The following is a 25,312-nucleotide window of genomic DNA, read 5'->3' as shown; positions in this document are numbered from 1 at the left end:
GCAGCTGCTCATTCCGGGTGTCTCCTTTGAGCCACCCTGGCCCAGATCAAAGGTATTTAGGCACCTAACTCCCCTTGAAATCAACAGGAGAGGCACCTAAATACCTTGGAGGATCTGAGTCCTTGGGCCCTATTTTCAGAGCCATTGAGCACCCACAACTCCTCCTGACTTCAGCTGGGGTCATAGGTTCTCGCTCTCCATCTTAGGTGCTTACAATGTCCCCCCATCTCAGCCTCTTCCCTGTATTTATCCTCAGATACCCCTGGGAGGCAGGGCAGTGCTGGTATCCCTGTTGGGCAGATGGGGAACTGAGGCACAGAGCACAGCTAAGGGACGTGCCCAGGGTCACACTGGAAATCTATGGCAGAGCAAGGACTCAAACCCAGGTCTTGCACAGCCTAGGCTGGCAAGGTAACCACTGGGCCAGCCTCCTCCTCAGTCCCAAGGTGTCTCATGTTGGGCACCACAATGACAAATGTTGGCCTAAATCTTTGATTACAAGCTTGTGACGGAGCTCTTGTCGAAACCCTCCTCCCCCACCCAGGTGTCACTCACACCCACTTCTCTGCCAGCACTGATATTGCTGGGGATTATCTGGGGGACGGGCAGGTGCCTTTCCTGGCACATGGCTGCTTTGTGTCACAGACAATGAGCGCCACATGAATTCACCTGCCTCCACGGAGCCCGATTCCTCACTGCCTCCTACGCCATTTACACCTCTGCAGAGAGCGTCCTGCTCGAGCGGTGGGCCATGCTCACTCTGCATGGGGGGAAAAGGCGCAGGGCAGGGGAGAAGCAGCTCGAACGCTGACGTGTCCGCTCTTAGCTGCCTTCCCGTCCCCAGTCTCTTACTATTCCCACATGGGAGTTGTCTCTATTGGAAAAGCTGTTCTGATGTAAACAGCTGCATTTAAAAATCCACCTGGGAACACTGGCGCAAGGGCTGCACAGCCAGCTAGTTGTGGCGAACCAGGCTGTAATTCTTCATGCACTCGTGTGACCCTGGGACCAACTGGCAGAGGGTGTAAGGGGTGCACGGGGCACCTTACGGGTTCCATCGTGTGCTTTGACCCACTGCTGTTAGCAAGCAGCAGGCCAGAGCCCTGAACAGTCCCCCGGGGGTGCCACACACTAAGTCCCCATGTGGAAAACCCCACACACACTGCCTGACTGCAAGGCAGTGTTGCCTAGTGGATAAAACCAAGAGACCTAGGTTCTATTCCTGGCTTTGCCATGGGCCCGGTGGGTGACCTTGGGGAACCCATTTCCCCTCTCTGCCTCAGTTTCTCCATCTGTAAAATGGCATTAGCGATACTGGGCTCCTTTGTGTATGGCCCTTCAATTGCTACTGCTGGAAAGTGCCCTGTAAGGGCGAGTTATTGGTATTAAGCCAAGTTAGCGTATAGAACCCAGGAGTCCTGACGCCCAGGCCTGTCCTTCCTCCAGGTACTTTGCTGACCCCCTTTTGCTCTTCTATGGCCTGGTTTGAGAAGCGGCCTCTCATTTTGCACCCATTGGTTTTCTGGGCCACCCGACTACCAGAACTCCTCGGCAGTCTGTTTCCCTGCTTGCCAGCCCTAACGCTGCAGCTGCACCGTGCGCGGGCCCAGCCTTAGGGAAGAGAAGAAAAGCCACCCGACTAATAGAGGCTTGGGGGGGTTCCACCTCTCTCCTTAGGGTACCCGAAATTGGAATCTAGCCAGGTGTGCGCCAGTGAGAGCCTGCAACCGGCCAGCTCTGAACTGACCTCGTTCCCCATGGCTGGGACCCCGGTCGAGCTCAGGGGGGCTCATTCGCCAGGTAACGGGGAGCTGGGTGTTCCATTCGAGCATGGGGGCCACTCACAGAGAGCATCGCCTACCCCTCCCTTACCCCTGCTCCACAGCTCAGGATTGTTCCCTGCAGCGCGTTCTCCAAGGCATCGTCCACACCAGTTTTCAAATAACTCAAGCAATAGGGTTTCCTTGAGAGATGATTGGACAGTCCAAGAATGCTCAGCCTCCAGAAATGGGACCTGTTTTACCAGAATCAGTCTGATCAGGCCAAACTAGACCCACCAAGATTCCCAGGGGAGCCCTCACCCCCACACATTAGCACCAGCATGTTTGCGCTGATGTACCAACCCCTCTCCCTAAGCGTGGGGCAAGGCAGGCCACTTTGACGATCAGTGGCACCTTTGATTCAAGGATCCCTCAGCACTTTACAAATGCTAACAGCTTCACCTCCCAGGGGTATCGGTATCCCCACTTTACAGCTGGGGAAACTGAGGCCCGGCAAGGTGACGTGATTTGGCCAAAGTCACTCAACAGATCAGTGGCTATGCTGAAAACAGAACCCAGGAGTCCTAGTTACCACCTGCTCTAACCACTAGACAACGCTCCCTCCTGCTGCCAGGAACAGAACTCGAGTGTGACTCCCATTCTCTTGGGCAAGAGCAGCCCTAGGTGTTTTGCTGACCAAGGCAGAAAACATCCCCCGCACCCACCCCCAGAGCAGCAAAAAAGTCAAGTGTTACAGAGCCCCCTGGAACTTGGCACCCAAGTCAGCTGCCCTGCTTGCCCGCCCCCAGATCCACCCCTGCTCCTGCACTAGCGCCTGTCACCAGCCTCCATGGTCTGCTACCTAGACACGTGCACCACCCAAGAATGGAACTTGCGACCCAGCAAACAGAAAAGATGGGCGCACAGACAATGCAATGCTGCACCTGCCAGCAGAGGGTGCTGGTACTACCTACACCAGCCAGCCCAGCTCAGCCATGGGGCTCAGGAAAGACCCGCTCCACAGTCACAGACAGCAGTGAACTGGCTAACTAAGGGGGTGGGAGGAGCAAGGGGGAAATCTCTGCTGTTGACACAGGAGCCTGCCGTGCCAGTGAGGGGGAACCTCTATAGCGCATCTCCCGGAGGGTGCATGCCCTAAGCCACTGCCTGGGATAGGGAGCCCTCTCCTGGCATGGGCTGAGAGTGGGCAGCCTTGGGGACAGAGCTGAAGCGGATGATACTGCCATGCAGGGCTTCTGTGGCCACCCTCCCGACAGCTCCCCTGGTGGGGAAGGGCTGGGGCTTGACAGCCCTGGAGACCAAAGATCTCTGTTTACCCCCAGTTCTCACCTCCCCCCATGAGCTCCCTGCCAACCCTGATCTGGAAGAACCAGCTGGGCAGGAAAGGATGGAGTTCAGTCTCCACGGCCAGTTAGCCCTGCCCTCCAACCCCCAACAGCAAGGGGGCCATTGGAGGTGGTGGATTCTCCAGCGTGGGCTGCTGCTTTGCTGCAGCCTGGGCCGAGATCCATTAAACTCACTCCCCCGCCATGGCCACTGGTGCTCTGGGCCAGATTTCATCCAGCCTAGCGCTGAACAGACTCCAGCTCCCGAGCCAGAGCAGGCCAGATGGCTGAGCCAGGCTCCACCGGTCAGGTCTCACTGAAACAACCCAGCGCAGCTGCAAAGAACAGCTCCTGTCTCTCTCTCTCCCTGGAAACCTTGGCCTGGCTTCCTCTCAGCCCTTGGCCCAAGCCGATCCCACTCCCAGTGCCTGATCGGGTCTCTCTGCCCTTCTGTTGTCCTGCCTGTGTGCGCGCAGGGCTCTGCCTGTCTCTGCACGTTCCAGGACTTGCCTCTCCTGTGGATTTGCCCTAATTTCAGCTGGCCATTGGAGTCGCTGCATGGCACGCGCCCTTCCTGCAGACAGGCGCTGGCACTAATCGCCCGCCCAGCAGGCAGAGCCCGATCCAAAGGGAGGGTTTTCCTCTCTACATGAGGGGATCACACCCAGTGCCGCTACCCTGGCGCCTGTACCTGGAGCAAACCCCAGCTGCAGGCAGGGCTGGGCTCAGCTCCTCCAAGGTATATAGGTGCCGAGCTCCCGTTGATTTCAGTGGGACTGTGGCACTCGTTACAGCTGGGGAGCTGGGCCCCACATGCTGCAGCGATGGGGGGTGGGTTAAGATCTTAGATCTCTCTGGTTCAGGTTCCTCCCTGCATTGGAGCTCAGCTCAGTGTATGGATCGGGGGGTGGGGGGCAGCCCCTTCTTCCCCATGCTGGGTCAGCTCAGGATTACCTCAGCCATCAGTACAGGTCCCAGCAGCCCTTCCTCATGCCAGTTGCCAAGGGTGCCAGCAGCTCGGTGTAGACAGGAACATTTCCCCAACACCTCCTTCTGCACCAGGACCTGCCCTGCCAAGGGGGTTATCACCAGCTGCCCTGCCTCTGCTGGGGGACCCCTCTCTGTCAGGGGAGTCTCTGGGGTCCCCACTGGTGCCTTGATAGTTACCTGACATACATCAACATAGGGGCTATAAAGCAGCTGCAGGTAGGTAGGTGGCAGAGGAAGGATGTCCAAGCAAACTCACCAGCCAGGCAGTATTACAGCAAATGCTCCTCAGTCCCCACCCCCGTGTCAGCTGTTTGGCACTGCAGCAGTGGGTCTTGTCTCATGATTCTGGCCCTCCGGCCAGGCCCCTCGTGATCTCACCCCTTCTTGGGCAATAAAGGGTCCCACAGGCCAGTATCAGATTAACAGCCCCAGCCTGGGCTCTGTAGTTCTTGTGTCCTTGACCTCAGGGAGGCTTTCCTCCCCCGGTGCTAGGGAAAATAGGGAACCCCAGACCCACACTCACCGCTGGGTTCCAGATCAGAGCCCCAGAGGAAGTGGCTGGAATCAGCCCCTTACTGGTTCCTTGCCCAGCTTCCTACCACAGGTCATTTCTCAGACTCAGCTTCTGGGATCCTCTCCTCTTGGAGGTCTGGATTCTCAGACATCTTCTCTCCCATCCGTTGCTGAAGGCCCTGACAGTCACCCTTGCTCTATTCAGGGCCAATCCCAGACTTTACAGCCACCCTCTTGTCTCAGTCCTATTGCCAATAGCCACCCTGGTTCTCCCCAGCTGGATCAAATCCTTAATTACCTGCCAGTCTCCCCTCCAGGTGTCACAATGGGCTAATTGGCCTCTCCAGCTCCCTTTAATACTATCACTGCTGGAGTAGGGTTTATACATCCTATCACAGAGTCTCCTCCTCTTGTCTCTGTCTACCTGGCTGTGTCATTCTCTCAGTTTTCAACCAAAATGAAGGGGGGGGGAGGAGCATAACCCTGTTTTATCTCAGCTGATGTCCTCCCCCCTCGGGGAGCCCAGGCTCAGCAGTTGGGTTTGTTTACCCAGACATTTGTTCAGGGCAGGGCTTCCCATTGTCCAGATGTGAAGCTAACCAGGGAGGGAAGATGCCCATCAATTACCATCACAGGGGAGGGAGTTGCTTCCCTCCCTGCACAGGGGGGCTGAGACACTTGGCCCACGGACTTCCCATCCTCAAAGGTTGTGATGGGGGAACAAGCAGCGCTGGCCTGGAGGGGGAGGGGAAATGGGCCTCAGTCCAGCAGCAAACATCTGGACGCTTGAGCAGCTGATAACAGTGCCATCCGTACAAAGGAGCCTGTCAGCTGGAAACAGGGCAGGGATCTGGGGCCCTGAGTGTATTGTTGGTGCTGTCTGGGCATCTCGCCAGCATCTGCACCAGCTGGTGAAAGCCTGGCAGAGAGAGCAATCGGCTGCTTTGCTGAGGGTGGATCAGCTACAGGGAGCTGCAATGATTCCCGATCCGGGTAGGAGCTTGACCAGGGCTGGCAGAAAGATGTCCGTGATCCCTCACGGCAGAGAGGGAGGCCTGAAGGAACAAGTCACGCCCCTCTCCTCCCCCAGCTCTGGGAGCTGGATTCCCGAGCAGCCAGTGATGGAATCCTTTCCAGGCTCAGGCTGGCAAATCTGTGCCCATTGCATGGGACCAGCTGGCTCAGGGGCTCGGGTGCCTTTCTAAGGGCTTGTGCTGCTTTTCCTTTGCAGAATACGCTGAGCCCGATGTGGTCCAGGTGAGCCCCAGCAGTCAGACAGCCCCATCCACCTTCAAACCTGCCCTGGATGAAGGCTACACGCTCCCGCTGGTAGTGAACCACTATGACGTGCCGGGCAAGTACCACGAGTACGCAGAGCCCCTGCCACCCGAGCCCGAGTACGCCACCCCCTTCACGGAGCAGGCCCTGGAGGCCGCAGGAGCTGCTGCCAAGAAGAACACCTGTGTCAAAGTAGTCCCCACCACCCAAGGCCGGGCAGGGTCCCCGATGTCCCCTGGGATCCTGCCACAGTATGACTTCCCAGCTCAGCAGCTTGGCGAGACACCGAACAGCACAAGAGGGGAGGGATCCCACCAAGCCAGCATCGTGTACACAGAGCCCCAGACTGAGCGGACTTCCACCCCGTGGGGTGACGTCACCACCTCCCCAGAAGGGCACTGCTTACAGCTCCGAGACTTCCCTCTCACCCACATTTACCACGAACCTTTGTGAGGCTGTGGAAAGGGGATTCACATCAGGCACACGCCAGGCAGCTGGAGAAGGGCATCTGGCTGCACTGGGGAATCTGCTCTGAGCCTATAGAGCAAGAAGCACCAGCCCTGTCTATCACCAGCAAAGGGAAATGAAATAGCCATGGGGTTTATAGCACTGATCCGTGTGGAAGAGGCTGATCCTTCTAACTACCTGATTCGTTTGTTTTGTTTGGGTTTTTTCCCTTGAACTTAATAGATACCCCAGATCATCTTCACCTTCCTTTTGGATTCGCAGGGACAGTGTCAGGATCAATGATCATATAGAAATATAAATATATCTATCTGTCTCCTTTATCTGCATCACTATTACTGTTTTCTTAATAACCATCGTTTATACTGTGCCATGGGTTATACATAAAGTGAAAGAGCGCCCCCTGCTGCCCTATGAGCTCACTAACGCCTCACTCTGGTATTAAAACTTGAATGGAATTTTACAAACCTCATCAACTTGTCAGCACCAAGGCTGTTGGTTTGTTTGTTCTTCTGCCTTTCCTGGTGAAAGCAGGCAGGCCGGTTTCACATTTTGTTTCTAGTTGGTTTCAGTTCCTGTGTTTGTCTCCTGTCACTGGCAGATAGGTACCTTTCCAGCGCAAGCTGGTGGGGGGGTGTTTAAATCCCCAAACAAAGGCTGCTCTTCCTTGAGGTATAAAATTAAAAGGGCAGGAAAATATGTACAGATAAATTAGGGCTTGTAAAATGTTTTTTAAAAAACCCACAAACTATGTTTTTTACACCTGCGCTTCACTGACCGGGGGCTCAGTCCAGCAAACAGCAATGCTATGCAGGCAAATCACATTACTCACCTGCGCAGTCCTGTCGGTTTTAAGGAGTGAAATTACTTAAATATCTTTCTGCAGACACACATGTAAGTGCTTGGCACCTAAATACCTTTGAAGATCTGGAACTAAGTCGCTCTTTTAAATCAGCTATGAAGCGACAGGTATTCTGCACTTGCATGGTAGGACACATCAGGGGAAACTGGAATCAAGCAGAGGAATTGCAATTCTATGCTCTCTCTCTATGGCTTCTTGGCTGATCAAGCAGGCAATGCTTGTAATGGGATAAGAGGACACTGGTTGCAAAGGGTGGTGGCCACTCATTTCTATCTGTTAGAGAATTGCACCTGTTTCCTGTGATTTTGCTGCCTCTGCCCCTGCAACAAGCACTTCATCTGAGATCCTTGGAAAGGGACACAGCTGCATAGTGATCCTAGACAGTACCTGCAGTGCCGAGACAGCTCTGAGGATGGGGAGCGTGGTGCTCTTCTTAAGCAAGTACCATTGCAGGCCCAGCTCCATGGTGTTGCTCGGGGACAGTAATGTTTCCCAGGGGGAATTTGATCAATAACTGTGTTTCTCTAACAGCAGCCAGATGAATGGAAAAGACCCATTTTGCATTGTCAGAACTGCTCATTCTTGGCCGACCCCATCCTTCCAGCATCTCTGGCTGTCAATTCCTCCAGTGGATGGGGAATGGAGCCTCAAATCTGGGTCCTATGCTCCCAAGGAGAGAAGAATGAACAACAGTAATAATCACACCTACCTCTTCTAATAGTGCTTTTCATTAGTAGCTCTCAAAGCACTTTACAAATGAGGGCAGTATCCTTATCCCCATTTTACAGATGGGGAGACTGAGGCACAGCGCGGGCATTGACTTGTCCAGGGTCACCCAGCAAAGCAGCGGCAGAGCCAAGAAAAACACTCAGATCTCCTGAGTCCTAGTTCAGTGCCCTATCCACTAGGCCAGCGGTTCTCAAACTGGGGACCACAGTCCGAACCCCTGAGAGTCTGCGAGAGTACTGATCAACCGCTGATCAACTCCTCCCCCTCCCTCCCAGTGCCAACTGCACACCGCAGAACAGCTGTTCAGCAGCATGCAGGAGTGCTGGGAGGGAGAGAGCGGAGTAGGGACAGGGCGCGCTTGGGGGAGGGGGCAGAAAGAGGCGAGGAAGTGGAGGGGCAGAGTTGGAGTGGGGGCAGGAAGCGGTGTGGGGGTGGACCTTGGGGGAAGAGGTGGAGTGGGGGCAGGGCCTGGGGCTGAGCAGGGGTTGAGTACCCCCCCCCCCCCGGGAAAATTAGAAGCTGGCTTCGGGGTCCTTGAAAATTTTTAAATCAAAATTGGGGTCCTCGGGTTGCTAAAGTTTGAGAACCACTGCACTAGGCCATTCTCCTCCACCCATGGTCTGCACTCACCCTGTACAGAACCACACGGGTACATGCCTCCAGAGATGCACACACCCTCATACACAGATTGCTGTGCAACCTTTCCTATACGCACTCCCCCATTGATTCCGAAATACTTCTGTAGAGGCACGCACAGCTCCTGGCAGCACCTCACAGCATGGATAAAGCCCTGTCGCTTTGGCAGCAGCCCCAGGACCATTAGGGGGTTCTTTAATATTCAGCACATGGACTCCAAGCATCTCAGGGCACGTGTGTCTAGTTGCCTTTTGCTGCAGATCCATCTGGCGCAGCACTCCTCACGCACATGCACAGAATGATGCAGCTAGTCCAGGCTCTGCAAGAGACTCCTGTGTGAGAGACTCTTAGCAAGTTCAATACTACGGCGTAGGAGGAGCCCCCTTGTATTTGAAACCCCATGACCAACCCCAAGTCGTTGCCTACCCCGTTTACTTTCAGTGTGGGGAACAGCCATCTTCCCCACAGCGTTGCGATGCTTGGTGCTTGAGAGGCAGAGCCACTGGCACTGCTCCGGCTCCCATTATAATCAACAGAAATACTCCCACTGACTACAGTGGGGTTTGGACTGGGTACTAAGTAAATGCCAGTATTGCAGCTCCCCAGGTTTGGGTGATGCTGCTCTGGAGGCCTCACCTGAGGGTTCGTGTGTCACAGTACCTGGATCTCCCCAAAGGGCAATTGACTGATTCCAAATAAAAGCCCCATTCACCTAATTGCCCGGCTCCAGTCCCTTGAAGATGAATGGGCCATATCCTTGGCTGGTGGAAATCAACATTGCTCAGTGGAGTGATGCTGCTTCACACTAGTGAAAGATCGGATCTGAATGGATCAGTCAGAGCTATGTATTTCCATTTGGAAACCTCCTCCCCAATGGCTGGCTGCATCCAGTTCTGGCTTCCAGTTAGATTTGTGCCTTTTACCTTGCTACATTATTTGACTGAGACACAAGTGACATTCCTGTGGTTTAGCCATGAAGTTCGGATGGGATTAATCCATGGCCTTTTCATTGCACGGTACATGTTCAAAGCACTGTATGAGCATTCATTCCTTAATCTTTGCAACACTCCGGGTGGAAGCTAGGAATCATTATTCCCGTTTTACATGTGGGGAAACTGAGGAACAGGGAGGCAAAGTGAATTCCCCACACCCACTCAGCGACTAGAGAACTAGGGATATAACTCAGTTGTTCCTGTCTCCTGTCTGTTCATTCCTCTGGATTACATTGCATCCCAAGAACCCACAAACCTCCTGATGCCCAGACCTTTGTATTACCACTAGACCTCCTATACTTCCACCCAGGAGGGCAGAAAGGTGGGAGGCAACAGCCAGCCATTTTACAACTCCTCCCTCTTGGCTACAAAACGTGCTGGGTTTCAGGATCCATGCACTTGGCTACAATGACTTTCTTCCTAGTGCTCCCACCCAAAGCCATCAGCATTCTTGGCCTGCGGAGGTAGGTTACCTAAGAGCTGGGAATAAAAGTTATTTGGACTAGCAGGAAAACATGTCTAAATGTTTGGGTTTTTTAAAAATCAATTTTCAACCAAAATGAAGGGGTTTGGTTCAGTCAAAAACCTGAACCTTTTTTATTTTTCAGTTTGGGGGGGGCTTTTTCTTTCTTTCTTAGTGGAAAAAAGGGAGGGTTAATGGAAAGACAAAGGGGAAACAACAACAAAAAACAGAAAAACAAACCTGTTTTGCTTTTTGAAAACTGGAAAAACATTCAGTTTTGTTTCAGCCAAAAAAAAAAAAATTAACCGAAAACTGCTGGGGTGATATCCTGTCTCCATTGAAGTGAATGGCAAAACTCCCATTGACATCCATGGCAAAACTTTGTGAACAATATCAGAGAACCAAATACCCAGGAAATTTCACAATCTGAATGTTTTGCAAGCAGAGCAAACCCAGTATTCCCTGGGAATTGTTTGCACGTCTCTAACATAAACTCCCCTTTCCCAAGAACACATTGACAGGGTCCTTGAGCATCATTAGGCAGTGCACAGTTCCTCATAGCAGGATGTTTCTGCTGGGCTAGTTTCTGTATCCAGTCAGTGCTTGTCCTTGTCATTTGCACTTTGTGCCATTTCAACTGAGTGGGAGACATTTAATATTTTAAAGATTCATATTTGAAAGAGAAAATCTTTATAGAATCTCTCCATCCCCATACACCCCCTTAGCTATCTAACCATCCATCCCCATACACTCCCCTTAGCTATCTAACCATCCATCCCCATACACTCCCCTTAGCTATCTATCCATTCATCCAGCCCCATACACCCCCCTTAGCTATCTATCCATTCATCCAGCCCCATACACCCCCCTTAGCTATCTATCCCCAAAACACCCTTTATCTAATCTATCTATCTAATCCTCATAGACATCCTTTATTTATCTAATCTATCTATGGCAAAACTCAGTACACTTGGCTACATACACACATACAGACAGTGAATACATACATTAATAAACCATAGTACTGTGCCCAGCATGATGTCTGTGTTAGTCTGCACTGGGAGGTGGGCTGAGCCCCTGTTCTTGATAACCAGTATTAATCTGGAATGATCCCAGCACCCAAAGAATTACCTCACCAGCACCCCCCGGCAACCTATCCACTCCCTCTCTCTGATTCAAATGCTGCCAGCCACAAGATCACTTTCAGGAACAATATTTTGCAGATTGCAGCAAGATTTGGGGAAATCTGATTTTTACCCTTGTGCAGGTGGGTGTGGGGGGTTAAACTCAAGCAGGGAGCAACTTTAATTTCACTTGGCTAGATGGCCCTCTGTTAAAATAACTGCAAGCATACAAATGGTGTCTTGCTTCTTTCTTCCCCCCGCCCCCCCCCCATGTAATTAATGCTTCAATATAATCTAACTGCAGGAAGGGATAAATAATGCAGCATTAAGTATTTAGCAAACAGCAAGGCCAAACACAGAAAAACAGAGCGAGGGGAAGAGAAAATGCACATATTCTGTTCTAGGTAGTTAATAATTATATCAAGCAAATGAAATTCTACAGGATAAATGTACTTCCTGTCTGGAAAATTATGAAAGACTTCAAAGCAAGGGTGACAACGATATTTGTATTTGGAGTAGAAATAATTCTCAGTACTAGGAATTTAGAAATATATTTCAAGTATTTATTACTTACACCCACTCACCCCCTTAGTGGGAAGGACAACAGTCTGGGAGCAGTCAGTCATACCCTTGAGAGAGAAGGAAACAGTCCCATTTAAACTAAAGGAGTTATGGAAACACAGTTTAGGGTGTGGAAAATCCCTTCCCCTGCACACTCTGTCCATTCTCAGTTACAAAACTTCCAAACACCCAAGCAAGGTAGACGGAAACACTGAAGACATAAAGAGCTAATTCTAACACAGCTTTTAACAGAGCTTTCAAAACTCGTTCTGATTTTAACAACGCAGTTCGGGGCGCCGGAACCAACGATTACCAGCTGCCCCAGGAGCAAAAATTGTGCTTCCGAAATCTCTTGATGTCGATTCCGCACGAGGCAGGGTAAGGCCGCAGCCGCCCCACTCCATGTGCCATACACAGCAGAAGCCCTTTTTAACGAACAGCAGGCAGCCCCGCCTCCCCAGGCTGTGACTCCGCTTTAAAGGTCAGGGCGAGATGCCGGTCGGCCCCCTTCACAGAAGCGACTCGTCACATCCCACAACCACCCCCATTGAGTCCCATCGCGGCTTTTTCGTTTACTTTACTGTACTTTACCCAGAAATCGTTCAAATGTGCGCACAAGAGCGGGCCGGGAGGAGATGCAAATAAGGCGCATGGCACGCTGGGACTGCACCATAGACCAGGCAGAGCGGAGCGGGAGGAGGGGCGGGGCCAGGGTGAGGGGAAGGCGGAGAATCCGCAGCAGCTTCCAAACAAGGTAAAAGCGCCAGCCAAGCCCCAGGCTGGCGAGGCTGCTGCCGCCCCTGGGTAAGAGATGGGAACTAACAAGGCAGGGGGGGAGAAGTAGCAGTTTGAAGTAGGTACCTGGATTTGAACCAGGGACCATTTGATCTGCAGTTAAGTGTGTTACCACTGAGCGATACCCTCCCTCCCCATAAAGCCTGCTCACCTTGCTGCACGGGTGTGGGGCTGTGACCCTCTCCTGTGTGTGTTGCTTTCTCCCCCAGCAGCTTTCTCTCCGTGCATCTGAAGAAGTGAGGTTTTTACCCACGAAAGCTGATGCCCAAGTAACTCTCAGTTAGTCTTTAAGGTGGCGCCGGACGCCTTGTTGTTTTTGTGGCTACAGCCTAACCTGGCTACCCCCTGACACTGCCGCTCACCATCTCTCTTGCGCTTGGCCAGGGGTCTCTCCTCAAGCTCGCTAGCTCCTTTCTTCACTGTCTGTTCGCTGCCTGCACGGATGGGACAAGGGGAGCACAACGTGAACCCAGCCAAGCTATCAGCTGCTGCCCCAAGCTCTGACCCCCACCAGCCCAACGTAAACCGAATTCGGGCCCAGCTCTGCCCCACACCTCTTCCCCCGCCCCTCCCCCGCTACGATTCGCCTTTTTTCTGCTTAACATTTCGTAATGGGTCGCTATTATTCACCGCGCCATAGGAACGCGTCATAGGGTAGCACCCAGGCAGGCGGGGCAGTCACAGACCTGCCCCCCCCCCGGTGCTCGGCGCTGTACATGGCTCTAGCGCGCCTACAAGCGAAGCGGCCGCCGCCTCCTGAGCCATCTCACTGGCCGCGTCCAACCTTTCATTAAACACCCAACGCACCGCCCTTTCCCGCGGGACCGGGGGAGGGGGCGGGAATCTACCTGACCCCCCCCCCACACACACACACACTCCCCTTCGCCCCCGGGTGGCTGTTACCCGCACGCGGGACGGCAGCGGGACCCCCAGCGGGATTCACGGTGGGGCCGCCAAGGGGCCTAGGTGTCCGCGGGGAGGGGGGCTGCGCAAGGCCAGATGGGGAACCCGTTGCGTTGCCATGGAAACACCTCCGGCTAGGGGAGTTTGCGCAGAGGTCGAGAGCCCTGGGGCATGCGCAGTCGATGACGGGAAACAACTAGCAGAGGCGCCCTCTCGAGGGGGGGGGAGTTGACGCATGCGCCTTTTGGGATGCTTGCTCGTGGTGCGCATGCCCAGCGTCGTTTCCGTGCCAGCTGTGCCAGGGAGGCGCTGGTTGGGCGCGGGGTGAGCGCTTCCGGGCGGCGGCGGAAGGACGCTGCTGCTGCTGCTGCTGCGGGAGGGTCGGGGCGAGCAGCGCAGCGCAGAGCCGGCAGCAGCAGCTCAGCCGGGGGATCCGGCCGCGGAACATGGGGCGATAGGCGGGGGCGCCGGTGAGTGCGGGCCCCGCCCGGGGCTGGGCTCCTCGAGACGGGGGAGAGACGGGGGGAGCAGCCGCCCCAGCGGGGGTTAGGGGCTCCCAGGCAGGACCCCAGCAGGGGATTCAGGGCTCCCCCCCCCGTGCTCCCGGGCGGGCTAAGCCCTGGGAGACTCTCTAGGGAGCGGTCCCGCGCTCCCGGCATCACCAGAGAGGCGCCTCCAGCATGGGGGGCGGGGGACGGGAGGGGTTAATCTCCAGCATCCCCTTGCAGAGCCTGGGGTGCACGAACTGGGAGTGAAACGCCATGGGAAGGACACAGACTTTAAGTCATTGCTGGAGGATTCTGTTCCAGCCCAGCAGGGCGCCCTTCTTCCCTGTCTAGGTGGGTACAGTGCGGCCAAGAGCAAGGGGATGTCAGGGATACCAAATCTTCAATTCATCCTGGGGTAGAGAGACCAGACAGCAGCTGTGAAAAATCGGGACTGTCCCTATAAAACCGGGACATCTGGTCACCCTGTCCCGGGGTCCTAAATTCAAATGCGAAGTGCAGTCTAATTTTATTTTGTATCGCATCTTCAATCCAAACTCTAGCTCTTAAATGCCTTAGAGGGGAAAAATAACAGAAGGAAAACCTCAAAGCTCTAAGGATAAAAAGTTGGTTTCAAATGAGATTTGAAAATAGATGGCAGATCCATTGAATTGCCCAATGACTTCACTCGTGGTGTACTGGAGTTTATAAAGTGAAAGAGAAAGCTCTGAACTCTTACCCTATGACTGGAATATCTGTAAGCTCCCATGGAGTATTCAGTTGTTCATGCAGTGAAAAACTACTTCAGACAGCGGGTACAACTATATTTTAGGAGAAACTGAAATTTCCCTCTGTGTTCTCACATTTAGAAAATGTATGCATGTTCCTTTTCCTTGCATATCATTGGAGATGCCATATTATATTTTTGGTAGCTAAGAGAAAAACCTGAAGTGCAAGGGAAGTATGCTTTTAAAAAAATCTCTAAAGGGGAAAAAATGGCCTACTCTGTCCAAAGTGACACATGTTGAATAAGCAAATACTTAGACCATGTTAAATCCTGCAGTGTTTTGTTTAGAAGACTTTGGACCTGGAAATGTGAAGTAAAAACACATTTTTAGAACCCCGCAAATCTGTGGATATCAGCGGACCATGTTTGCTGATTGAATTCAGATACAAATTTGGTATTCACACAGGGCTCTACACATTTTCCCTTAGTTAAATGCAGCATTTATATTCTGCCAAATCCACAGATGTTATCTTGGAAAATAGAACTTGTTAGTTGTTGAGAATATATATTGCACACTATCCAGTCATAATTAGTGCGTTATTATTGCGCCTAGGAGTGCATGTTCAATGCAGGAAGCTTGCAGAATTTACTGAGATTTGACTAAATGTCTGTGAAAACTTAATTATACTGTAGTTGAGCATTCAGAGACTGTTTTAGAAGTCTGTGATATGAGATTAATTTTTCAACCTTTGTTAATGGAGTATAGCCACAGAGAACCCCACTGTATAAGTTTTTTAAATGAGTTAACGTCTGCTGTGATACGCAAGAAAACAGTATACATTTTCCTAGAGTTGAGAGAGATGATTTATTCCTGACTCAAACACAAAGAAGAACCTTATGGAACTATGTTAGGGTACAGAATGTATTTCTACAGTTCTGTTTTTTAGCTTGTTCATACAAACCTGAGTAGGGCTGTGGATGCATTGTATAATGTGTTCTCCTGATGTCCAATGTATTAAACTGGTTAAAAAATGGGCTCTTCATTTCAGAAGTGGTGGAACTGATTTTTTTTTTTAAAGTAAAGATAGGTGGCCTCTGTGTTCATATTTAGGTTTTTGAACCTGATTGATTATTATATTGATTAATTAGTATAAGATCCATGACCATCTATATAATCAGCCATAGTGCCGGTGTTCAGTGGCTTCTTTTACAAAGTGTGCTGACATATTTTTCTCCACATGTTAAGGTTTGAATCAAACCCTTAAAGGTGACCTACAAAGGGGAAAACAACTGAATTTGTAACTTTTCTTTGGTCTGATGAGCATGAGAGGCTGGAATGGGTCCTGTCTGCTTAATTTTTAACACTAGAAATTCTGTTTTTCATTATCCTGGAAGATTCTGTGATAACTTGAGAAATAATGAAATTACGACTTTGCAAGGCTGAAAGCAGAACAGTTGAGAGGGAGGAAGGTTTTTAGCCACAGTTAAAAACTTTAATACATAAATCACTCCAATGCCTAATGAACGCTTAGTAGAAAGGAGATCTCTTAAAGATTCAGCCAATTCTGCCCTTACAATTAATGTATAAATACTTGCAATATACTTCTCCTGAGATACCCACCGCTTCCAAAGAGGTCCTCTAGCAAAACAAGGGATGACCAGACTTGACAGTCCTGTATTTCTAAATTAAAAAGCAAGCTATTAAGAAAACTTTTTAAGCTTTTATCCGTCATAAAGAAGCCAAAAAAAAAGTACATCCAAATTTCCTAAAAAATCCTTTGCCGATTACTTTTAATTTCTCTGTACAGATTTCTTTGCTTAATGTCTTTTCTCCCTGGAAATGGGAGCTGGAGGTGAATGATTCGACAAGTTATCTTGTTGTGTAGACTATAAGTAACTTTGCATCTTCTAGTCTAATGCTGCAGTAGTGATACTTACTCAGTTGCAATACAGATTACTCAGGTGCCAGTGGCATCAGTACAAGCCATGGGGCATAGTCCTGCTGTGGAAGAAAGCTATTGTTGCAAAAATCTGTACTCTTGTGCCCTCTACTCCAATACCAACTAGCCCTGTACTTAAACTTTTAACCTAAAAACAAAGATTTGACATAAACGTAGACTTCCCTTCACCCTTGAGGATCCTGGGAAATACCTTGCCACTTCAGAAGACAAGGTATGCTAGCTTCACAATTACTACTTAAAGTAAGGCTTCATATTAAACACCCAGAAAAATTACATTTAATCATTTTAATAAGGACAAGGCATACCTGTGTTGTGGTGTGTATTGTCTCCTGAAGCTTGTTTCCTTTTGATCTTCCTATGATACGGTAGGTGACATGCAAAACAACTGGTATCTTTGTGGGAATGAGAAGTACGTAGCACAGTAGGAGGGGAGACGAGGTTAACACTGGCTATTTACTTACAGGAAGCTTTTGGAAAATGGCCGCTCCATTCACTGGGCCCACAGCAGTTGCTGATGTAATTAAAGATCTAGACACTCAGATAGCTGTGAGTAAATTGCTTGAGCTTGCCATGAAGTGGCATGTAGGACTTGACGTTGAAACCTGTGCATCCACATCTTGTTTGTGTTCTGATGATTTGATTATGCCCAAAGGTTGAAATTAGAGGTGAGGGTAAAAATTGCTCTGCATTAATATAGTGCTTTTTGCCCAAGGATTTCAAAGCATTTCACGTCTTCTGACCCCTCCGTGGTAGGTAAGATTTCCTACCTTGTAAACTGAGGCACGGGGCTAAGTGACTGGCCCAAGATCACCCAGCCAGCTAGTGTCAGAAGCAGAAATCCTGGAATCCTTTTGTCTGTTTCTTGCACTATGCTCTAGGGGCCTCACACCAGAAATGCCAACAAAGAGCTTATAGGGCTCTGTACGATTGAAAAACATCCCAAGGCACGAACACAGCGATTTTGCATTATTTTAAAATCTGTTAACATTGGGCTAGAAACTGATATCAGAGCTACATTAAGTGACTTGCATTTATGTTTGTTTTTAAAAAGAAAAATATACGTAATATATTTACAGCGGTGCATGACTTTGAGCATTGGAATGAAACACTAAAATATCAACTGGCTAAGTGTTCTTGTGTGATTATTTTTGAGTGATTTTTTTCTGTGTGAATTAATACAAACTAACAAAGAATTTAATGCAGTTATAGGGGAAAATCACATTTTCTACTAAAGGTAGAAAATATTATTTCCCTTCATTTATATATAAATGTCCTTGATCTGTTTTGGTTTTGTTTTTTCCTGGTAGCCTGTTTTCAGCTTGCATCACTTGTGTCACCGTGAGAAGAGACATTTCCAGAGGGTGCTGTTTTGTAGAAAAGTTTGAGGAAAACTGCAGTATAAGAGAATTTGAGACTCCAAAATCTAATTATGGAAAATAAATCACTTAAAATAAAAGTCAGAAATACAAAAATTGTCATCACAACCAGTTTTATGTTCAGACACAGAAAATGCATTTGCCTCAATGCACGGGCAATAAGATTTTTCAGAGTTAATATAGGCTGCTATTAAAGTTTCCACTTAGAAGTCACTTCATGGCTTAATATCTGTCCTTTCAAATAGTGAGATGCATGTTCTATGTAACCACCTACTTATTGGTCTGAACTATCAGCAAAATAGTGGCAGAAACAGGAATCCCATTGACAACTGCATTCATTGAACTGAGATAGTAGAACAGTGAAAGATTGTAAAAGCATCTGAAATCTCTTACTCTGATAGTTCGAACAATTTAATAAATATTTGTGCATTAGTACTAATCACTGCAGTTTTTCTTAACCGTTGTTGGTGATAACTGAAGAACACAAGTTTGGACACAGCCATGCTATTATGGATCTGACTGCAAGGAAGCCAAGTGGCGGGTCTGTAGTAGTGTGCTAGGAAGAGTAGATGTCTCAAGGTTCTACACCTTATTTACTAACCTAGGTTGCCAGTTTGGATTCAGTCCAAAAGTTATCTGGTGTTTAGTGGCCTATGACATGAGTTAATCCGAGAAGCTTATGGCTAATCTGGAAAGAGCAGGCCGTTAGTTAGGCGTATGAAATTAGTCCTGGCCTTTGCTTGACAGTCCACTAAATTCCATGTTGTGTAGCTGAAAGCCTCAACTGAAGTGAGGAATCAAGTAAATCAATGGAATTAGAGGCAAAGGAGGGTTTTCTACTGTCATGTCACTTTAGGAGACCTGGTTTAATGCTGACAAGATTTATAGGTGAAATTGAATTCTAGGGCTTACGCCAGCCTTTCAATATCTGTTCTCATTGCAAAACTGCCCTGCTGTTGGAAATATCTTGGTTCCGGAATAATTACCAGTCAGACTTGAAATGCATTGTGGGTGTTGTGTGGCAGATGCTAGAACTGTGCCTTCCTGCTCTGCGTTAGGATCTAACCAGTGCAGCTACATAAGGAGCTTGTACTCGGCTTTCCCCTCTTCCCAACTAAGCAGATGTCTGAAATGGAAAAATGGAGAGTCTCATATGGTGATAGTGCCTAGAGACCCCAATCATAGACCAGGCCCCGCTGTACATAGAACAAAAAGACAGTCCCTGCCCTGAGGAGTTTTTATAATCTGATTTTTTCCTCTTTAGTGAAATCTTCCCAACTATACCTCAGGAGGTTGTCATTAATCTGCCAGTTAGGAGTAAGTATGGAGACCTCCAAAGAGGCACAGGTGGAGAAGAGGGAATAGACCTTTCACAGGTCTGGAGGATTCAGGCCTGGGTTGAATTTTGGTGTTAGACTGGAAGAGGGAATGCAACGTTCTCAGGATATACTCAGGCTGGCTCAGTCAGACTTCACACCCATCATCGGTTCGCCATTCAGTGAAATCTGTGCAACCATATTGCCTTCCCTTAAAGTTTTATTTTTAATGTACAAAAATATTTTCCTTTTCCCACCCACGTCCTTCCTCCCCTCAAAGTGTGTTTAGAAGTATCGGATTAAGTTGAAAGCCTCCAGGCACTGCCTATGGGATATGGTCTTAGTACAGATAGCGAGGGGGAGTTTAGGGAGTGAAATCCAGTCTCTAAATTCACACCTTTACCCCATTGTTAATTTTGGTGTTCCTTTCCTTCTCCAGCTGATTGGTCTGGGTCCTCACAACCCCAAAAAGAAGCAGGATCTTGACAAGCTGTATGATTTAAAGACTAAAGCCCAGCAGATTATGAACCAGTTTGGCCCATCTACCTTGATCAACCTATCCAGTTTCTCCTCGATAAAGCCGGAACCAGCCAACACGCCACCACAGAGCTCCATGGCAAACAGTACCACCGTGGCAAAGATGCCAGGGACTCCTAGTGGAGGGGGACGCCTAAGTCCTGAAAGCAACCAGGTAATTTCACTTGAGATCTTGCCAAGCAGGGAGTTGTTCAGACCCTCCCATAGTTTGATTACTCTCCCTTAAATGACCTGGAAATGTTTTACATTAATTAAACTGATCAGTTGAGTACCCACGGTTCACCCAGCACTACACAGAGATTCGGTTCCTGCCTCTGTTGAGCTTACAATCTGAATCAGATACAGGCTGTATGGATCAGCTGCAGGTTGCATCTAGTCTCCTAGTGATGCACATCAGGGAGAGATCAGAAAATCCCATTCAAAGTGTGGCTTGTATGAAAAACAAAATACTGACTACAGTGAAAATCTGTCTTCCAATGCTGTAGGTCATCATAACAAGTGTAGGGCAGTGTGCTAGAGTCCCCTCCTCGGCCTCCCTGAAATAGGTCAAAACAGTCAAAAGGTCAGTTTAAACCTGGCTTTTGAAGTCAGATTGCTGGCTCCAACCTACTGTGTATGTAGGTAACCTATACCTGCTCGGGACAATGAGGAAGCAGCACCACAGTCAAACAGCTGCCATTTTACGCATATAATGCAACACTTGTTTTCAGTTTTTAACACACGCACACGCACACACGCATTGGATGCATTCTGGCAACAAAATGGGACATATTCCGGAAAAGGAAGGTATCTGATTTCAGTCTTCTCCAACACCATGCCTTCTCCTGCAGAAATATCCCCCACCCCGTGCGGTCCCATTCTTGTGGCAATGCTGGGGCTGGAATGGAGGCTGTTGCTCCGCTTCAGAAGAACCAAGAGAGAAGCTGAGATGGAAAGAAGGTCGTGCTCCCCTGGAGGGGGGTAGCTCAACAGCATAATCATGTCTGAACTCCCTAATCTTGTGGGAATCACAGATCAGATCCCAGTAGCTTTGACTTCGCCTTTCATTCTACCCTGGGAAACAGACTGACTGCCGCACAGTTTGTGTGTAGATTTTCTGGTGCTTTTTAAACTCAGGCTTTGTGGACATTCGACTCCTTGGCACTTCTCAAAAGAGAAGGGGTTTGCCTCAGTGTCATTGAACCAAATGTATCTAGTTTACCTTGTAAGACTTTTGGGACAGGGTGATCACTGTCCCTCTATATCCTGCAGCAATCAGCATGCTGCTGATGCTCAATAACTAATAAAATCCTCCCTCCCTTCCTTGCTGTTGTGCAGCATGCTCTGTGCTAATTGGCCGCTGTCCTCCGCCCAGCTGTGGTGTATGTAGCTTGTTTGAAGCACTTCTGAATGACAGGCACCATAGAAATGTAAAATATTATCTTTCGCCCATAATATAACCCTGCAGTTACTGAAATTATCCTTGTACTTACAGTCCACCCTTCAAGAGTTCTCGTTACGCAATTGTTTTCTCTTGCCAGCACACTTTAATCAACAGTATTTTGGTCTGAAAGAGATGGTAGCAAATGTTGTCTCACGTGGGAGGACGGCCGTATTCATTATTCCGGCCCGTTGGCCATTGCTTTGTTTGTAGCTGCCAAGTAGGTTTGAGAACGCCTAGTTATTGCCCAGTGTTTCTGTGCCATTCCATTTTGTCAGTACTGTGCATAGCCTGGACCTTTGATGACAGTTTTGGGGGCAGTTTGAGTGAATTTTTTTTATTATTTTTTGCTGCTGTGCTGCGTATTGCCAGTCAGATTGCTAATGCAGTGTGGGAAATCATCCCCCTTTTCCCCGCAGGTTTTAACCAAGAAGAAGTTGCAGGACCTGGTGCGAGAGGTGGATCCCAATGAGCAGCTGGATGAGGATGTGGAGGAGGTAGGCCATGTGTGACCACCCGTACCAGTAAAACGGGCCATGCAGAGCCAGTCCAGAGCTGTCATAGCCCCTTACCCAATACAGGGAGGATTGGTTCATACAATGGTGCTGTTACACAAGCTCTGGTCAGCATCAGACATGGTGCTGAAGGTCCATATACATTGCTGGTGCTCAGAGGTATTTATTCTAATTTACTAACCAGCTCTTGCTGGTGACTCTCCCAGACGTCCCAGGGGATTTTCTGTAGTGTGTACTGTTTTCAGCAAGCAGTGGCTCCTGAGGGCTGAATTTCATAGTGGTCACTACATTGTTTGACTGTAACAGTCATCGAAAAATAATGTGAAGGGGTTTGAGGTGCTGCTTTCTTCAACCCCCTACTCCCCCCACAGATGCTGTTGCAGATTGCTGATGATTTCATTGAGAGCGTGGTGACAGCTGCCTGCCAGCTCGCCCGGCATCGCAAATCAAACACTCTGGAAGTGAAGGACGTCCAGCTGCATCTCGGTAAGAGATTTGTATCTTGTCAGTGAGGAGACAGAACTGAGGGATAGAAGTACCTGAAAGGGGATTGTCCGTGCTAGGCCTTGGAGTAGCGATCTGGATACACTACACAACTAGGGCAAACCCTGAATAGGGACATTTGAGGGAAATAGTCTAACTGAAACGTGTGGAAGCAGAGACATGGAAGCTTGAGCCTAGGATGGCTGTCTAGGCGTCCTGCTGGGAATCAGGGACACGTTAAATGTTTCTCTTCCTCCAAACTCTCCTATTCCTACGCATGGTTATGCCATTTTGTACCATTCTGCAACCTGGATTGTAAGATCTCTGGTGTAGGGGCTGTTTATAATAGGTGTATATAGTATCTTGCCCAGCGGGACCCTGACTCAAGTCCTTAGATGCAAGCACAGTACAAACAATAAATAACCTTTAAATGCCTTTAGTCACTGGAGTCCGGATTCCCCAGCACCCCCATTTCTCACGAAATATCTGCAGCCCTGGCACCAGGGGGGTTCACTGAATAGTTCTTACTCTATTTCTAACTAGTTCTTCTTGTTATGGTACGTTGAGGGCTTCCCTGTGTTGGGCATTCTGCACAGCTTTCTTAGGCAGTGATCTGTGCTTTCTGTTCCAGAGCGCCAGTGGAACATGTGGATCCCAGGTTTTGGTTCTGAAGAAATCCGGCCATACAAAAAAGCCTGCACTACAGAAGCTCACAAACAGGTGAGGAGCCCCTTGCGAATGCACTAAAAGCCAAATGTCGGGGGGTCAATACAAGCAGAGTCCTTGTCCAACTCCCACCACATGTGCCAGGGCTGCTCTTGTTCATCTCCACTCTTGTATTGCGACCAAGAAGAAGGGAATCCTGATGAGTGTGTGGACCTTGGATATTCATTTAGACTCCCCCTGCAGTGTGTTCCCAGGGCTGCGACAATCTAAGCCAGGGAGATTCATGGCTGCTGCTAGGTTCTCGCTTCTAACTGGTGGCCACACCCTTCAGGTTGTGGTAGAGACTCAGTTGTTGGGAGACTCCATAGGAGACATTGCTAGTTTGTCATACTGGCTCCCTGCACAGTGGACCTTGCAGTTAGTGATGACAGTGCTGGAGAGCAATTCTCACCTAGCCTCTGACGCTCCAAGGAGGAGCCCAAAACAACCCTTCATCCACAGGCAGTTAAGAGGTCAGGGAGAAGGCACTCAGTTCAGGAGCCAAAACACAACCATGACCATGAGACAATGCTGCATGACTGGTTTTTCATGGTCCGTTCTGCATGGAGCCAACATACATGTGAATAGCCAGAAAGCTCTCTCTCCAGAAGAGTTTAAAAATCCATGTTGACTGGAGGGAATCCCTGTCTGTAAAACCGCAGGAGTCCAGGGTTACCGTTTGCATACTATGATCAAGAGTGACTAGGACTGCAAGTCTTGCTGTTAAACGCTGCATTAAAATGTATGGCTGATGGCTCTGTCAGCTAATGGCAGCAGCTATGCGTGTATTCAGCAGTGACCCAGGTCTTACTGAAATACTGCAGGACAGCTGCAGAGTCCTTTCCACTGGAAACAAACGGTTACCGCACAACGTGGCAACAAGTGACTTGTTGCCATTGTATATAGGGGCAGCTGAAAATTGTTTCCTCTCCGACCTTAAATATCTGGCTGGGGCTCCTCTTGGAAGAGCACTTGTGCTTGTCCTGGAATTTCAGCTGTTAGTTACTTGTTCAGTACTGGTTTCTGCCTTGCTCCTAGTTTGGAAGTTGCTGGGGTTTTTTAAGTCAAAGGCCAAAGCCATCAATAAAAATCTCTACCCCCGTGAAACACGCCAGCATGGTAATGTGACAGCTCCATTTCTGACACTGGGGATAAAATGTTGTGCGGGTGTGGACAGAGGGCCTTAAAGTGGATTTTGATTCACTGCACAATGCAAGTAAAATCTTTAAAATGTGCTAATGATTGAGTGAAATTAGAGTTAAGGTAGAATCACCAAACTGAAATGACGACTCCGGACAGAATTTCTCCCAAGGAGAGAAGCACAGACTCTGAAAACCTTTTTTTTTAAACATTCTGGCTATGGATCTATCCAAGCTAGGATTCAGATAGACTTAAAGAACAATGTTTAAACACAGGTCGGGCTAATTCATGGTAGAACGTTGCCTACAGGCATGTACAAGCCTGAGAAGGATCCAGGCTGGAACATTTCTCAGCATGGCTTATAGTCTGGCCTCTCCCACAAGTTAGACAAATCAAGTTACAAATGGATTTAGGTAGAGCCCATCTTAACTGTTAAAATGTGGTTCCCAAAGTGTTTAAAGGCCATTGTAAACAGGGCTTGTGTCTGTAGTTCTTGATACATCACCACTGTTCACCAGAGCTGACTTTCAACATATGGTATTGCATAAGCAACCTGTTGTGGACCCTGTGTTTTTTCAATCTCATTCCTATATAGCCATGTTCCCAGCTTGATTTGGAAATAACCATGTTCCAGACTCTCAGTTCCCTGTATTTTCCCTTTATCGTTTCAGAGGATGGCACTGATCCGCAAAACAACCAAGAAATAACCCCAAGGAATAGCAGGGAGACAACTGTGCGTTTTGGGATATCTGCCTCTAAGCTGAAGCCTCCATGACACCATCCATGGGATATTTTTTTTAATGCTTTACAGAGAAGCATATATTTTTTATTAACAGTGCAGCAATATCTATGACTTTGAGGAGATCGGCCAAAAACCATTATATGCCCCCTTCCCCAGCACCCCATCAGAGCGCATTGTATCTTGAAACAAAGACTTTATTTGTGACCATTAAAGTGGTTTATTGTATAAGTGATTGATTGTCCAAGGAACAGAGCATTTTGGTCTTGTTTGGGACAGTATTAGAAGCATCTGTAGAGGTTTTCGTTTTTTCCCCCTTCCCTCCTGCCAGTTCAAGTACTTTGTAATGTCAGTGTTTATATAAATACTTGCATTTGTTTTACATTAATAAAGAAATTATTAATCTAAAGCTGGGCATAGTCTCGTGCTTCTGCATTTGATGTCCTTTGAACACCCCTGCAGCAAGCAGCCCCTCTCTCCTACTGCCTATA

At 48.9% G+C, this 25,312-nt stretch overlaps 2 protein-coding genes, 1 long non-coding RNA gene and 1 other non-coding gene across 7 annotated transcripts in view; 2 read left to right on the top strand and 2 right to left on the bottom strand.

The window, feature by feature from the left end:
- Positions 1 to 6,840, top strand: part of LOC123355320 (discoidin, CUB and LCCL domain-containing protein 1-like) — a 63,444-nt gene extending 56,604 nt beyond the window's left edge. Inside the window, exons 14-15 of one of the 2 annotated variants that reach the window (XM_044997664.1) lie at positions 1,678 to 1,800; positions 5,841 to 6,840. In XM_044997664.1, coding sequence (XP_044853599.1) covers positions 1,678 to 1,800; positions 5,841 to 6,340 — 623 coding nt within the window. In that variant the 3' untranslated portion in view covers positions 6,341 to 6,840. The remainder of the gene's footprint in view (positions 1 to 1,677; positions 1,801 to 5,840) is intronic. The other variant, XM_044997665.1, reaches the window with a different exon arrangement.
- A 3,313-nt stretch (positions 6,841 to 10,153) lies between these two features.
- LOC123355322 lies at positions 10,154 to 13,565 on the bottom strand. Its single transcript, XR_006575062.1, has 4 exons — positions 13,418 to 13,565; positions 12,666 to 12,948; positions 11,733 to 11,787; positions 10,154 to 10,671 (listed from the first exon to the last, which is right to left on the bottom strand). It is a non-coding gene; the product is annotated as an uncharacterized LOC123355322 (long non-coding RNA).
- On the bottom strand, positions 12,009 to 12,150 carry LOC123355612. The gene has a single exon (XR_006575160.1). It is a non-coding gene; the product is annotated as a U11 spliceosomal RNA (small nuclear RNA).
- Positions 13,566 to 13,748: 183 nt separating the features above from the next.
- TAF12 (TATA-box binding protein associated factor 12) lies at positions 13,749 to 25,230 on the top strand. Of its 3 annotated transcripts, XM_044997669.1 has the most exons (7): positions 13,749 to 13,887; positions 17,054 to 17,136; positions 19,722 to 19,973; positions 21,659 to 21,736; positions 22,126 to 22,240; positions 22,869 to 22,957; positions 24,754 to 25,230. In XM_044997669.1, the coding sequence occupies exons 2-7, from the start codon at positions 17,068 to 17,070 to the stop codon at positions 24,787 to 24,789; spliced, it is 639 nt and encodes a 212-aa protein (XP_044853604.1). In that variant the 5' UTR covers positions 13,749 to 13,887; positions 17,054 to 17,067; the 3' UTR covers positions 24,790 to 25,230. The 3 variants fall into 3 exon arrangements, with proteins under 3 accessions (XP_044853604.1, XP_044853603.1, XP_044853602.1); XM_044997668.1 differs by lacking the exon at positions 17,054 to 17,136; XM_044997667.1 differs by lacking the exons at positions 13,749 to 13,887; positions 17,054 to 17,136 and adding an exon at positions 14,554 to 14,717.
- The last annotated feature ends 82 nt before the right edge of the window (positions 25,231 to 25,312 follow it).

Source organism: Mauremys mutica, chromosome 23 (assembly GCF_020497125.1).
Source record: "Mauremys mutica isolate MM-2020 ecotype Southern chromosome 23, ASM2049712v1, whole genome shotgun sequence".
Classification (NCBI taxonomy): Eukaryota; Metazoa; Chordata; order Testudines; family Geoemydidae; genus Mauremys; species Mauremys mutica.
The sequence above is the reverse complement of the archived record's forward strand: the minus strand, read 5'-3'. Positions and strand labels throughout refer to the sequence as shown.